The sequence below is a fragment of the Lagopus muta genome, chromosome 8 (genome assembly GCF_023343835.1).
Source record: "Lagopus muta isolate bLagMut1 chromosome 8, bLagMut1 primary, whole genome shotgun sequence".
NCBI classification, from domain to species: domain Eukaryota; kingdom Metazoa; phylum Chordata; class Aves; order Galliformes; family Phasianidae; genus Lagopus; species Lagopus muta.
Window position 1 is genome coordinate 18,419,837 of NC_064440.1, and position 15,199 is coordinate 18,435,035.

A 15,199-nucleotide genomic window follows, 5' to 3' on the forward strand; every position below is an offset into this window, starting at 1 on the left:
GACATGAAAAGAGCTATGAAATCCCCCCCCCTTTTTTTTTTTTTTTTGTTTTATAGACTCATGCTTGCAGAGTGTTTTTAAGAGCTCTGTCAACATCTGTGAAGTCAGCATGCTTTAATATTGAAAACAGTAAGCAAAGCAACTACAGGTGCTAGTGCAGACAGTTTGTGGATATATAGACAAAATACTCACTATCTTTTTTATGAGAGAGGAAATGTTTGAATGCTTTCTCTAAAAAAGTAGAGCTGGTAAAGGAAGAGCTGAAAAAAATGTACCAAGAGCAGCAGCATATGGAACAATAGCTTTATTTGTCTGATTTTAGGAATGGAATTAGGAAAGGCTAAAATGAATCAGAGCTAACACTGATGTCTAACTGAATATTTTTCTACTCTGTTTCAATGAGAATGTTATTTGGAAGATGGAGCTAGTCCTTCCCACTTACGAAGATCTTTTAGAGAACCAGCTATGATGTGTTGGGAATGCCAGGAGGCAGGGTGTTGTGTTTTTGTGACCTTGCTTTCTGTTCCCCCAAGGGCTGGGCAGGGTTATTAATGGGCCCTTGTCACCTTCCTGCTGTGCTAATATTTGTTGTGGCTGGATTTTTTTGTTTGGTTTTGTTTTTAAAGAGAGAAAATGTAAGTGTATTTTAAAACTTCTAAGCAGAGGTAAAGGGAGAATGTTCTGTTATTTTATGTCTACATTTCAGAGTGAAATATTTACATGAATACATAAGAGGAAAACTTCTGGTGTTTGTGGCCTATGGCAGATTTCTGTCAGTCTCATAAGCACAAGAACACTTGTCAGGTACCCTGAGCACAAAGAAGTTGCCTCTTTTAAATTCTCAGTGCTCTGGTGATGTCCTTTTGCTTTCCACAACTGCACTGTAGGTGCTGTTAAATTTGAGGTGAAGCAGTGGAATTCAGTCAGTTAGTAAATAAATAAAATAAAAAACTATGGCAAAATGAGAGTATGTAATTAAGCACTTACCGTGAACTGTAAACCATGGCATGAGCTTAAAACATGCTGTAACTTCTCTGTCAAATATCAATTGTTGTGCCCTCATGCTGTGACATAAAATCGAAGAGTGTTTGTGAAGAAATAAACCTTTGTGTCTTCCTTTGGGCAATCCTTAGCTTCAAGTACTTCTTACAGATCTTCTCAGGAATGCGAATGCTGTAGGAGTAGACAGAGATGAGCGGGTGCGCAGAGGCAGGCTCTCCAGCAGTGCTGCCATGGGTGGAAGCGGGGCTCCTTTGGTACCTGGAGTCAGAGCTGGCTGAGTCATGTCGCACTGACTTGGAGACTATCACAGTGTTAAGTCATTTCATACAAAATACTTTGTGAAAGGTCACTGTGTCTCACTACTTACTTCCCAGCTTTACACTTACGTGCTATGCGATGCGTAGTAAAGCGGTGATGGCTGCCTTGTGGCATATGAAAAATCTTGTAAACTTGCTGACCTCAATATTTCTGTTCAGATTCAGTTGATGTTGCAGTGTGTCTTGACTCTATAATGTTACCTGCTTGGAGGTTACAGGTACATTCTCTCCTTCTAGGGTTTGATACTTGCCTGCTTCATTTTGTGTTAGTGGAGTCTCAGGAAGGTAGCTATTAAAGGACAAGAGGGTTGATTAATTACGCTAAGAATTTTATTTTTTGCATAGTTGTCCCTTTCTGCCTCAAGTCAGGAGTGTTTTTGGAAAAAGCTGACATTCATTTTCATAGCACGGAGGCAAAGAGGGTAGGAATTAATGCTTTCATGGCTCTCATTCTAAACAAAAATAAATGAACCAGTTGTAGATTTATGAAACATCAGTATAATTTCAGGGTTTTGAAGTCTGTCAGCAAAGCGGTGTTTTGCAAGAATCTCTTGCCAGGAGAAAAGATGACTTATTTTGTCCTCATTGACTGTTTTTATTCAGAAAGCAGGTGACAGCAATCAATTCCAATGCCATCTACATCTCCAATTATTTTGCAAACCCCAGGAGCTAATTACAGCCCTCAGGCTCTGACAGTCAGCTGACTTCATCATGCGACTTTTTTGGCAATTGCATCCCTCTGAGTAATTGTCTATTTGTGGAAAATAAATTAATAGCTACTATTTCTACTTAAAAGAGCGACCTGTGAGAGAGTGTGTAGGTTGAGCAAGTGGGTTGTAGAAAAAGGAGAGAGATTAAGAGAGTGGGAGGCAAAGGGATTAGCTGAAAGAATAAGAATCTTGGGAAAGGAGAGAGAGGAAAGAGAGGGGAAACGTGTCAAGATACTGTGGCAAAAAAATGGAAATGAAAGATATGGAGAGAAAGGAAGCAGTCTCCCAGAAGAGTGAACAGGAGAAACAGAAAGCAAGGCGTAGCGTGGCAGGAGGAAAGAACTGAGAAAAATCATGGAAAATAATACTTTGAGATATGGCTTTGCTGTATGTTTTGCCCAGATTGTGACTGTGTTGTAAGCACAGAGAAAGAATTGACATCTGACATTCTTACTGTACTTAGCTCTCTGAAAATGCTGTCTGTATAAATTGTGCTTGTCTTCTTGGCTTTAGAGGAGTAGATTGGATTTTGTCTATAGTTGTGCTGATCAATAAAAAGAGAATTTTCATTTTTGTTTTCTGTAGCAGTTTGAAAGCTGTGCATTTTAATGCATGCTACTGCAATAATGTGTATGAATAATTAAGTACACTTTTTTCAGAGGCATCTGGAATTGCTTTGCAGATAATATTTTTTACACAGTGACTGTACAGATGTTTTTGAAAACTATCAACAAACTTTGCCTGCAGGTTATGTACAAATCTTCTCCATTGTGAATGCTGTTGCTGTTTTAGTGTCACTGTGGCATGAAGATGTTTGTGTTCCAAAAGTTATCTACAAAATAATCTTGTGAAGCCCAGAGGAATAATAACCTTTAAGAATGAAGGACTAGAGCAATCCTGCTACAAGGCAGCATTTCCAGAAACGTTTTAGGTTAATTTCAGATACGTTCAACACAGAAATTATGTATGAGAGAAAAGAATAAAAGCCTTTTGTGTTAAGAGTGTATGTGTTTTTAAGAACAATAATAATGGCACCTTCATGTGAAATACTTCATGTTATTGTGTATAATAATCAGGAGTTTGTCTTCTCCACCCCTCAGATCAGCTGTTCCATGTGTTGGCCATGCACATGCGCCTCTACAGTATTGACTCTGCGTACAATCCTTGGAGGAAACTAACCCAGACGATGCAAGATAAAAATTCAGAGCAAGTATTTTAACTTACCAAATATCAGTTTTATTTTATTAACAAAGCATTCTTTCAGCAGAGTTTTGAGTAACTTTCTGTCTTAGTTTAAATTCTTTGTGAGGTAGGCTTATGAATTTAACATCTGAAATTGTGTATATATCTTCGTAATAATAAATGTTACAATTTCTTTTACATAAAATCAGACGCTTTCCAGTTTTTAGTTAATACTCAAATATACCATTTTCAAGCTTAAATGCATGGAGATTTCTGGCTGTTGGGTAAGAGGCTTGATGTACTTCTTGGTATGGATGCTGGATGAAACTTATGCTGGTACTGAATTCATAAAGCTGTTACAGAAATGATATAAGTAGGCCTAATACAAGTGAGAAATAATTCTGTTGTAAGTTAAAGGTTTCATCATGCTTTTTATTTGAAACAAGTTATTCACCTGAGTCTGATTTTGTAACATTAACCTTGCGTAGCATATGGAGCTGTACAAGGATTAGCAGTACAATATGTAGAGCAATGTATCTGTCTTATATGAGGACTAGTCCTAACCTTACGTTAGACCCTTTGCTTTTCAGATTCTACCTTGACAGTGAGCAGAAAAAACATGTATTACAACCTTCTTTCTTTCCTAAAATGAGACTCTTTATTCTGAATTCTTTCCTTAGCTTTAACATCACAGGAGGAAAGCAATATTTCTTTTTAATCCCAGAACCCTGCCCAAGTTCTTCAGAACTAGGATCTCCACTTTATAGCTTGACGCAGTGCTGAAAGCTGTTTTTTTAGTTCCTGTCCAACTGGATGTTTGTTGGTGTGTTTCTAGGATCCTGAAGTGAAGAGCATTGTGATATTTCAAACTTTAATCTAGAATAGCAATGTAGTAATTCTATCGTAAAAATGAGGGGAAAAAAAGTCCTGAAACGTTTGTGCTTGCTTTTAATTTGAGATTTTACTGTTGGGTTTCTTGGTTCTAGGCCTTCTTTGCTATCAGTGTTTGATCACTTCAGTAAGAATTTCTGTTAATCAGGTCTAATATATCTACTAGTAAAGCAATGAGAATCTGAAAACCCATCTTATTCAACATACGTTCAAGCCTCTTTTTAACTTTGTTTTCATGCAGTTCTGTTCTGACCTATATTGAACAGTAGAACAAGGTTAATAAATTTGGATTATGGTTGCTGAGTTATATGAGGAAATTAAGACCATTTTGACAGACTATTTACAGAGTGGCTGTGGAACTGATCTTGTGATTTGTGGTTTTGGTATTTGAAGAGCTTGCTGGCTTTGGAAATATCAACAGAGGGTCTGTTTTTTCTGTAAGTCTTCCAAAACACCACCTTTCTTCACTTTTAGAGACTTGGTGGAATTCATCATGCATTGATTGCGTCAAAGTTAGATTGTGGCAGGTAAAATATAGTTAAGTCAGTCTGCATTTGGTTAGATATTTCTGTGTTTACAAATGAATGGTAATATGGAACGTAACAGTATGATTTCCTAGACGTAGTATGTGTTGGGAATGCATTTGAGCACTTCTGTTTTCTGCACTGGTTTTCAGGAGACTTCATGATAAGCTTGTAGATACAGGTTTGTCAGTATAAAGTCTGAAAAGATTAAGGAAGCTTTACCTTCCTTAAGAAAGATTACTTTGCTAGTAAATAGTTACTGTTCAGATGCAATCAAACTGTATTTTCTTCATTTCTTGGAACATTTACTATCTTTACTGTCTTATTCTGCAGACCCCAAAAAGCTTGCAGAAAAGAGAGATTCATTGGATTATTTGAGACTTTAGGACACAGATTAAAACATGAGATGTCTGTTATGGTATTTTAGAAATCTGAAGTAGTAATCGCACTTCAAGATGGCATTCTTATGAATGATCTAATTGCACACTTCTCAGTGTCAAGGCATTCTGAGAGATCCAGAATAGTATATGCAGGAAAGAGCATTTGAAGTGATTAGAAGGAAAAACATTGCTGTAAACTGGAGAAGTTTATGAAAGTGGTGGGAGATCTAAAATGTGGATAGTACTTTGCCATTTTGAGGCTAACCAAGTCTAAACTGTCAATCTGACCAGTGGTTTTTAAGGCTAAGTAAAGCTCATAGGAAAAAAATATCAGCAAGAGGAAAATGTCTGTCGTTGGTTCCAAACAGATATCTCCAGAGAAGGAGACTCCACAACTTCTCAGGGGGAATGGGGCAGCCTGTTCCACTTTTCTGTCACTCTGACAGTAAAGAAGTTCTTCCTTGTGTTAGAATGGAACTTCTTGTGTTCCAGTCTGCCCACAGCCCCTAGTTCTATTACATACATGTTTGCTGTTAAAAATACCCATGTATAGCTAACAATTTTTAGCTTTGTTATCCACAGCTGTCAGAATTCACATACAGTGCCTTAGATTTCATGTGTCAGGAAGAACTGTTTGAAGTAATTTGTAAAGACTTGAAGAATTGCTGTGCTACACTTCCGTAAGTCTCTGTTTTTGCCTAGTGTCAGCTAGTTGTACCTGGTTCACACTGTAGTTGAAAATGGCAGCTGAGAAGGATATGAGGAAGTAGTTCTTGCAGTAGTTCATGTGACACCAAGGTAAAGGAGAAATCAAGGGTATTTTGGACAAGAAGATACTGTATGAAAAAGGATGTTAATGTAAACTGTTGGAAGGAAGAAGAGGGGGAAAAAAATGTAAAGCTAAATCTGGTGAACTGTGAAACTCCAGAGAATACATGGAGTTAGTGCTGGATTTTTCACATCATGGTATAGTGGATTCTTTCCCTTATGTGGCTCATTCAGTGAAATGTAATATATGCTTGGTCCCACAGGCTGTGCATAAGCAAATTGTTGTATTCGGGATGGATTTGGTTTCAATGATGATCAAATAACCCAACTATTGTGCTGTGAGGAATAATAGCTTCTGGCAGGGAACGATGAAGGAGGAGCAGCTGGAGGCAATAATTACTAGACCCAGATGTGAATTCAATGGACTAGTCCAAATAGCCAGAATTTCAGGAATGGCAAACCTGAAATAAAAGGATATGTATTTCTTTAAATGTACATCTCATGAGGGGTTTTCTTTTTCGTTTGTGTTGACAAAGAACGTGTATTAGCAAGAACAATTTGATAAAGCATTAACAGTCTTTGCACTAGAAGCCACTGGGAAGTGGATGGGAACTTCACGATGAACTGAAATTCTGAAATACACTAAGTTGTTTTTACTTAAGTGTTTTGTTGTTCTAAGCTTGATCTCTTCAGTGATTGCTTATAATGTTGTACCAGGGCAATAAACTGCAGCACAGAGATGAGACTGAGCAACTGTGCTTGGGAAACTAACACTGCCATCACAAAAACTGTTGTGAAACAGGAAAAATAAAACTTTCTGTGAAGATAGAGGACAGAACGATGAGACAATAGGGTTCAGTTAAGGTTTGTGCAAGAGATGGCATTACATAGCCTGTTCATTATTGTCTGTGACAGATTTCAGTGAACAGACAATTCTGCCTCACACCCTGGTATCTCAGGTCATGTTAAGGCAGTTTCAGCAGTAGCTCACCATCTTCAGCTTTTTGATGTAACTTGAGCATGCTGCGTCTTGAACCAAGTAAATGAATTCATCTGTTTTTAGAAAGGTTATTTTTGATATGTTTGGCAGTGGGTGACAGAGGAGTGCCAGGGGCACAGTGGTGAAAGGGAGAATGGGAAATGTCTGATTCAGTACTGTCAGTGAAATCCCATGTTGTATAATGAGAAAAACTGCCGTGCTGAAAAATCTGCTGTGACACAGCAACAGCTAAGAATTGTGATCATATCCTGGAGTTTAGCCAGAATAAATATTAGAATTCTACCTTCTAATTATTAACATCAGTAGCTGTGTATTACTCTGACCTTTCCGCAGGCTGGGATTTGCAGGCTGCATCTCACATTATTACGAAAACAAAAAAATATGAATTTGCCCTCAGTGATGAAGCCTTTGTTCAGCTTTGTCCTTATCCCTGTGTCCTGGGCTTTCTGTTTCTGACAGTTATGAGGCCTAAGGTTAATTCAAAGCTTCCGCTTTATTTATTGAATTCTTAACTTTGTAATCAGTTGATGTTAGTATCAAACAAAACTGAAGTCTGTAGCTGAGAGAAGAGGGAAAGGAGAGGTTTTATGTAAGGAAAAGCGTGCCTGTTTGCATGTAGAGTTAAGATGCTGCTTGTTTCACAGCAGAACAGAGTCTTTTCTTCCTCTGTATCCATTCCCAAAGAAGTGACTCTGTCATTGTGCTGTCAGCATATAGATAGCTCTGATGTTGGCTCAGAAGGACGTTCAGCCCAATTTCCTTGGACTGGAGCAGAGATCAGTTCCAGAGAAAATTGAACAATGCATTTTTTTATTTTGGTGTGTTTGTATTTCATCGTACAGTTCATTTTCCCACCTCTTCTTATTTTCAAATGGACACAGATTACAAATGCAACTGGATTTGTTTTACATTACTTTGGTCCCATCTGAAACTATACTTCCTTTCATTTTATTCACTGCTTCTGTGGCAGAAGTTTTTGTACAGTCAGATTTATCAAGGTTTCCCATGTGCACTGGGGATTATAAGCAGATGAGTAATTTCCGTACTCTGAAAATGTTTCACAAATTCAGTTTGTGTCATAATGAGGAAGTTGCACTAGCCCTAAAATAATGACAGAGCAGTTTTTAAGTACTTAATGTGGTTGCTGTGCTTGATCTAAACTGAAGCAGCTTATGTAAAACCTTGACATTTAATGTGACTTAACTTCTCCAATTTATATGAAATGAATAAATCAGGCAATTTGTTTTTTCCTGAACGTAAAAATAATTTCATTTATTTTTAATGTTAACAGTCAATCACTGTATTATGTACATAAAGAAGTTTTGCCTAATTTTGTCAGACTAAGTATTTGCCTCACTGTTATGTGACTGTTAAATAATACTCATGCTCTTTACTACAAGGACATCAATTATTCGAATAAACATGACCAGAAAGTTGGTATCTTAACCATATTTCAAGTTAAATTCTGGGGGAAAACTATATATAAATTAAAAACATAAAGATCACAAATAGTTTAAGAGATTGTCTGTGTTTTTTCAGTCATCACATAATGAGAACAAGTTTAAAAACCAGCATCATGGGTTGTAGAATATAAGTAGTCGTAGTTTAAATTGGAGAAACTTGGTAAGATGAGCAAATCCATTATCTGTATCACTTTGAAAGAAAGACTTGGTAACACGACAGGAATTGATACTCCTTCTTCAGTAGAATTTAATTTTTGTTTCTTTAGGAGGCACGCATATATAAATATGGATATTACTGTTTCAGAGCAGTCATTTTCTGAAATGATCAATTTTAGATGATAGATGGATTATAAATTACAGATCAATTATATAAAAAGCCTCACAGAAAGCTTTTTCTCTAGCTGTTTGAGTGAGGCTGTTTTGTTCTGTACTTCTTGAGACTTAACGTTATAATAAGGATATATATATATACATATATATGTGTGTGTATTCATCAACTGTAATATACCTGCAGGACAGACAGCTTCTCTCATTTTTTTCAGCAAGCCTTGAAGCTGTAGCAGGTTGGATACATTTTGGCTTGCTGATTTTTCCCAGATGGTTTTTATGAAGGGCCCAGTGAAGTTGCTATGTTGTGTGAAGGTTTATAGCTGCCTTAAATAAGTGAGGTTCCCACCAAGAGAGGGAGATGTTTTCCTGCACTTTCTGGTGAGAACAACGGAAGAGGAAAAAAGATGGGAAAAGCCTAAGGACTAAGGGAAGAGATCTTCAAAAGAAATGCTGGATGTGTGAAGGCAACATTTAAACTTCCAAGCAATTGAGAGAAACTCAGTAGTATGTGCTGTTTTCCTTTCCAATGTTTCTATCTGTCAGCCTGAGACTGGTTTCCACGCGGGAGTCGATCAGTTATCCTTGTTCCTTACAATGCAACTCCTGTTGTAGTAGGGAGATAATCATCTCTAATGTCGCCATCTCAGTTCTTCCACTGGCATTTAAACAGCCAGCCAACTAATGCCAGCACTGTTTGGTGATGGGAGTAAGACTCAAAACAGCTGTTTTTTCTGTGAGTGTTGCAGAAGAGGAAAGGTGACAGTGGGGGATGTCTTTGGGCATTGCCATGCATCTCTGCTTGAGATCTTGCTCGTGCTTCCCTGTCAATTAAAGAGGGGAGAATCTTTTTGCTTCCCATCTACTAACATACTCTGCTTTTAAGTATGCAGCAATAAGATGAAGTTATTGAATTAATCTGAGTAGTTCAGAAGTTTGCGCTGTCTCTGTGCTTATTTGCTGTCCTTAAAGCTTTGTAGAATTTTAAATAAGTTTGTAAAACTGGATAATTCCACCTGTGATGGCTGCTTGAATCTTCATATCCTTGCATGAAGGAAGGCAAATCTTTTCTGAGGTCTCAGTATTTCCCAATAGGAACATTCCTTGTAACATCAATGCAATTTGAGTATTAGTTGTTATAGCATACTTGTGAAATTCCATACTTTGAAAAACAAATACTTACATTGCTATGTAACTATGCATTGTATTTTGTTAGATTAGGGCCAAAACTTTTAAATGGAAATACTGAATGTTGATTGAGTCAGTATATAAAAATAACTGGTACAGACAGTTCTTGAAAGCTTTAAAATAACAACAGTTAGGTACCTGGATAGTTAACATTCTTAATGAGTTACTCCAGTCTGTTAGTGGCATTAAATGAATGTAATGATTTGACAGGTGATTGGCTTCTAAAAGCTTGATATAAAATATAATACTATTTAACACTCAGTACAAAATAAAATATGGAGTCACATGGTAGAATGAAAAATAATTTCCTTTGGCTTTTCTTTGCAGATTGATAAGTGAAGAGCTGCCTGAAGTTCCTGTACTTTACAGAGATGTCTCGTCCCTTTTGCTGATCCAGATTTTAACCATGCCTCAGCCATTGCGCAAAGGTATGTTGCAAGAATATGTGTATTTAAAAGATTATTTATGAGTGTGCATTCATGGTGACTTCCAGAATTGTAAATTGTAGCTTGTCTACTGTGCATTCTAAAATAATGTTTCTCCCTTATCTACAGAAGGTGGCATTGAACAGAAATTTTTGCTGTAGTTCGACAGGCTTATCTGTGTCCCTTGTCTTCTCACCTTATCAGTCAGCCTATTCAGTAAAGATACAAGAGCTGAGCCAAAACTATTTATTTTCCTGAAGGAGAGGTGTCCTCTGTTTGACCTTCATCTCTTTTCTTAGACGGGCAGCTCAATACTTCAAGTTGAACTGAGTGCCTCAGGCTGAAAGATTGTAATTTAGTTTGAAATTCAGAGTTTAAATTGCAGCACTTGTGTATAATAGGTAATTGCTGTGATGTTGCAACCCTAGTAGAGACAGCATATAAAAAAAAATTTGGAGTAAATATTAATTTAAGAACCACGGTTATGATCTTAGCAATGAAAAATGTTTTAAAACATAATTTTCTGTATAAAAGGATCAGATGAAACTTGTCCATCTTGCTAGTAGTGTGTGCTTCAGGTTATGGTGACTTAGCCCCTCTGCTCTCCGCTTTGATTATTTATAGCTATACCTTGATTTTAAAGAGAGAGCAAAACCATTTTTTAATCTGCTTTGGGATCTGTGTGGCTGTTTTCATGCCTACTGGCTTTTGCTAATTTCTGAATAGGTAAATATGAAGGCTGTTTTACATACACCTAACTTTCTGCTGAAGGAAGTGTTCAGTCCTCACTACTGATTGTTCAAATTGAGTTAAAACTTGAGCTCAAACAACTTTGTGTCAGTTAACATGGTGGGTTGTGTTGTTTGTTATGTTGTATGTGTTTATGGACTAAACATGTCCAAATGATTATTAGGTAAAAAATCTGGAGTAGGAAGCATACTGTTGGAAAGACTTACTTTCTGGTTTTTTAAACCAGTTTTAATGTAAACTAACTTTATTGGAGTTAAGAGCAGCAAAATATAGTCTAAACAGAGAAACTTCAGGGAAGGGAGTGGTCAAGCCAAAGTACAAACAACAGTGTTTTTGTAGCTTACAGTTGAGCACTGAAGAGTACCATTTATGAAAGCCTATCCTAGGAAAGGCAATGTTCAGTTAGTGACGGTAAGGCATCCTATGGATAAGTCTGTAAAATATTGCACATCAGTAGCACATCTTGATTTTGCTCTTAGCTTTAGTATTTGTTGCATTTGAAAGGTTAAAGGCAGGTGGCAGGAAGGTGATGAATGTAACCGCTTCACAACTGCAGAGCATTAAATCGGAAATAAATTAGTATTTATCTTTCTAATTTTTGCTTCATCAAAACAGGCAGAGTGAAAAGATCTTTCATAATACTTTGTCCTGAGGTGTAGACTGCAGTTTAGAAAAATAGGTAATATCATTTTGTAATTGGGGGTATAGGTCACAGAGTTGAGTGCAGATATCATTAATTCTTGGTAGAGAGGCTAGGCGTGAAAAGGTAAAAATGAGTTTTGCTGGGTCACGTGCCAGGCTAGGGACAGATGGAAAAATCCATGTTTGACCCTGCTGCTTCCTGAATGTTCTTTGCTGCTTTGAAGTGATTGCAGGGTGCGGGAGTTGTGGGCTTGGCTGACGCCAGCACTCAGGGCAGGCGCCAGTGTGCTGATAGATAAGTTTGAGTATATTCTTTTAATAAAAGACTTAACACCACCTCTTCTGCAGTGTAGTTGCAGTGTGGTGCAGAACCTCATGGTAATGATGATGAAGAATGTTTGAGGCTTAGAGAATGAAAGATTTCCTTCCTCTTTTAGTGCTGTCTTTTAATGGGACTGGTTCTGCAGTATTTTTTTTTTTTTATAGCAATGTTAATGTGTTCATAGAAGCAATATTTGTATCCTTACAGGAAACTAAAATAGCTCAAGTGTTAAATCATCTTTCTGTTCATTAAAACTGTTTTTAGAATAGGCAAACAGGAGGGCTCTGTAAGGAAAGGACCCAAACTTCATCTTCTGCCCTTTGGATACAGCACTAAGAGTTGTGTTAACTATCCTATTAACTCTTGGATGGCTGTCAGTATCTTTTACAATCTGACATCAATTAAGTAATAAAAATGCCATTAACGTTCAGCCTTTTCACTCAGAGAAGAAAATTGATCTGGACACATCGCAACGAACACAGCAAATTAAATCCTTTTCTGCTGGAGGAACTTTGTGGTGGAGGTCAGGGCATTTACAAGCACTTACCAAATTTGTCAAGAAGAGAATGAAAAAGATACAGTATACTTCTTTTGTGGTGTAATCAGCAAAATAGCCTCTGCGTTCAATAAATGAAAATAATTTTATGTTTTTAATCATAATTTGTTAAAATGCTTGACACTAGAACATGGGTGTAGCTTTTATAGTTTTACATGCTCAGCATTTTGAAATGTGCTCAAGACTAAACACATAATCCACAAAGGAGGTTCTGGTTTAATTTTGTTGCAGCTGTAGTGCAGAGGATAGGCAGTTCACAGTTGGGACTTACCAACAGTGAGTAACAGTAAATGGGGATTTTGTTTTTTAGCAGCTCTAGCTCCTTTCTTATCGAAATACAAAATGGTGTTCTGTATGAAGAAAGGCAGTACAGAAATGGAGACAGCAGCTTGTTGGATGCTAAAAACTTAATTGTCCTTGTAAACCAAATTTACAGCCTTTTGGTGACACGTTTCCTATATATTGAACAAATCTCTTAATTAAAAATAAACTATTCTTCATAGTTGCCATTAAATGTGAAAATTTTTATTGTCCAAGGACCTGACTTGAGACCCCTGCAAGCAGGTTTGTAATTGCACAGTGTTTGTCGCTTCTACTGTTTTCAAATTCTGTTTTGCTTTGAAAGTAAAAGAAATAAATAAAAATTAAAATAAATAAATAAAATCACTGTTGCAAAGTACTTAAAAATACAAAACAAAACTGATTCTGTGTGTGTGTGTGTGGCTCACAGGTGCACAGGGCCAGTGCTGAGCTAGCTGGCTGTCAGTGGCCTGCTGCTGTCCTCAGTGCCGCACATGCAGGGAGGGGCAGAAATTAGCTGGGGCTCCACTGTGCAGCCCGGCGGTGCTGCTTGGAGTGTCTGTGATGTGAGAGTGACACTGAGAGTTTAGCCTAACTTTCATATGCTGTGGGAAAGGTTTTCTTCTTTAGTGTGTAACACCTAAGTTCAGCCTGCACACACACCTTTATTTCTATTTTCCCAGCTCTGATAAGGCCTGGATGCTGAAGGGTCTGACCTGCGTGCTCTGACATGTTCTTTTTTCTCTAAAGTTTCAACGACATGCAGCGAAAGTAGAGCAGGCAGCACCGGGGTGAACACTCGAGCTTTCCTTTAATGACTGGATAAGGATCTTGTCTAAAAATAGGATGAATGTAATCAACTTGAATAGTATCGAATTTGAATGTGGAAGCTGAAGTATTTATCTGTATATATAGAGGCTTTCAGTATGCCTTTCATAGATTGTATTAAGTTCAGCGCTCTGTTCTGAAGATACTTGTTCAAATAACTGATCAAGTTGTAGATGAGGAAGAAAATTTTCAAAGGCTGTTTATATGAAGATGCCCTTTTGAGTTCACTCGAAGATTCTTCCTTTTGCTTTCTTTCTGCTGTCATCACCTGCCAGCATATGCTATCTGATTTGCTAACAATTAAACTGGAAGATTGTTGATCATGCACTAACCTGCACACTTCTTGCAGTAATACTAAAGCTAGGGTTTTTGAAATGTTTCCTATATAAACTCTATTCTTAAGGTATTTTATACTCTGTTTTTAAGGGGTACTTAATGGAATAAGGTGCTGTGAAGTAATTTTGTTCCAAAAATTTTTTACAAGTAGGAACATAAAAGCATTTCTCAACATTGTGCAAAAATAAGGACAAAAATTGACTACTAAACTCTCTCACTTATAGTGACCTAGTCTTACTAATGTAACTTTTAGATTGTCAGAATAGTACTAATTAGTCTTTGTAGGCATATACCTAAGTCCTAATTGCATTTAGTGCAGGATGTTTCACAGTGTATCATCTGCAGCAGAAGGGATGAAGGCATCACAGCTTACAAATATACTAGCGATCTTTAGAATTACTAGAGGGGGAAAAAACAACAGAAGTGCACAGGCTCCACCAGGGGGCCATTAAGAAAACACAGTGCAGCATCAACAGAAAGGCAGACAAGATAGCGCTTCACAGAGGAAGGAAGCAGCTCTTTGTGCTAGATGAGAATGTAACAGCTCTACAGTTATGGATACCTGCAGATGTCAAGTATCTTTCATTTTAGTAATACGAAATCTCATATAATAGTGGGATGATAGTTGGTCATCCTAGTGGGTTTTTTTTAATGCAGCTCCCCTGGGATGTTTTTGTTAATAAAATACATGTCTCTAAGCCTGGGCCCTCATTACACAGCAGACTAGCAGACTGTCTCTGAGATGCTCCTCTGATTTTATTTATTTATTTCCTGAAAATATGCCATGAAATTTTACAGAAGTCAGGACGTCCTAATAGTAGCCCAGGCACTCTCCCGTATTAGCTGAACGTGTGCTTTTGGAACATAATTCTCTTTTCTCAAAAAAACAAATTCATCATCATTTATGAGTTATGTAAGTAAATACAACAATAATTTATTTTTAAACATATATGTAAGATATAAAGATCTCTAGTGAATTTAAAAATTAGCTATGGGGTTGAATTAGAGATGAGGAAGAATCATATTTAACGAAGATCAGATTTCAGTAAATGTAATAGTTTTAGCATATTAAGGAGTGCCATGTGCGCACTGTAGGATCACAGAAGAAACTATTTAGAGGAGGACATGGCTGTGGCAGACTGCTGAATGGTGATCAGTGGTCTGATTTTCCTGCAATAAAAATAAATTCCAAGATGCAAATCTGATAATTGAAATGCAGACTGTTGTTACTGGCATAAATAATTTTGATTCAACCGAAATCTTTGCAATGTTGTATTAGGGAGGAATA

At 37.2% G+C, this 15,199-nt stretch overlaps 1 protein-coding gene across 7 annotated transcripts in view; it reads left to right on the forward strand.

Moving 5' to 3' along the window:
* The window catches only part of UBR3 (ubiquitin protein ligase E3 component n-recognin 3), a 94,298-nt gene that overhangs the window by 66,205 nt on the left and 12,894 nt on the right, over positions 1 to 15,199 (forward strand). For all 7 annotated transcript variants that reach the window (XM_048953058.1, XM_048953060.1, XM_048953061.1 and 4 more), the window contains 2 exons: positions 3,130 to 3,235; positions 10,080 to 10,180. In XM_048953058.1, coding sequence (XP_048809015.1) covers positions 3,130 to 3,235; positions 10,080 to 10,180 — 207 coding nt within the window. The remainder of the gene's footprint in view (positions 1 to 3,129; positions 3,236 to 10,079; positions 10,181 to 15,199) is intronic.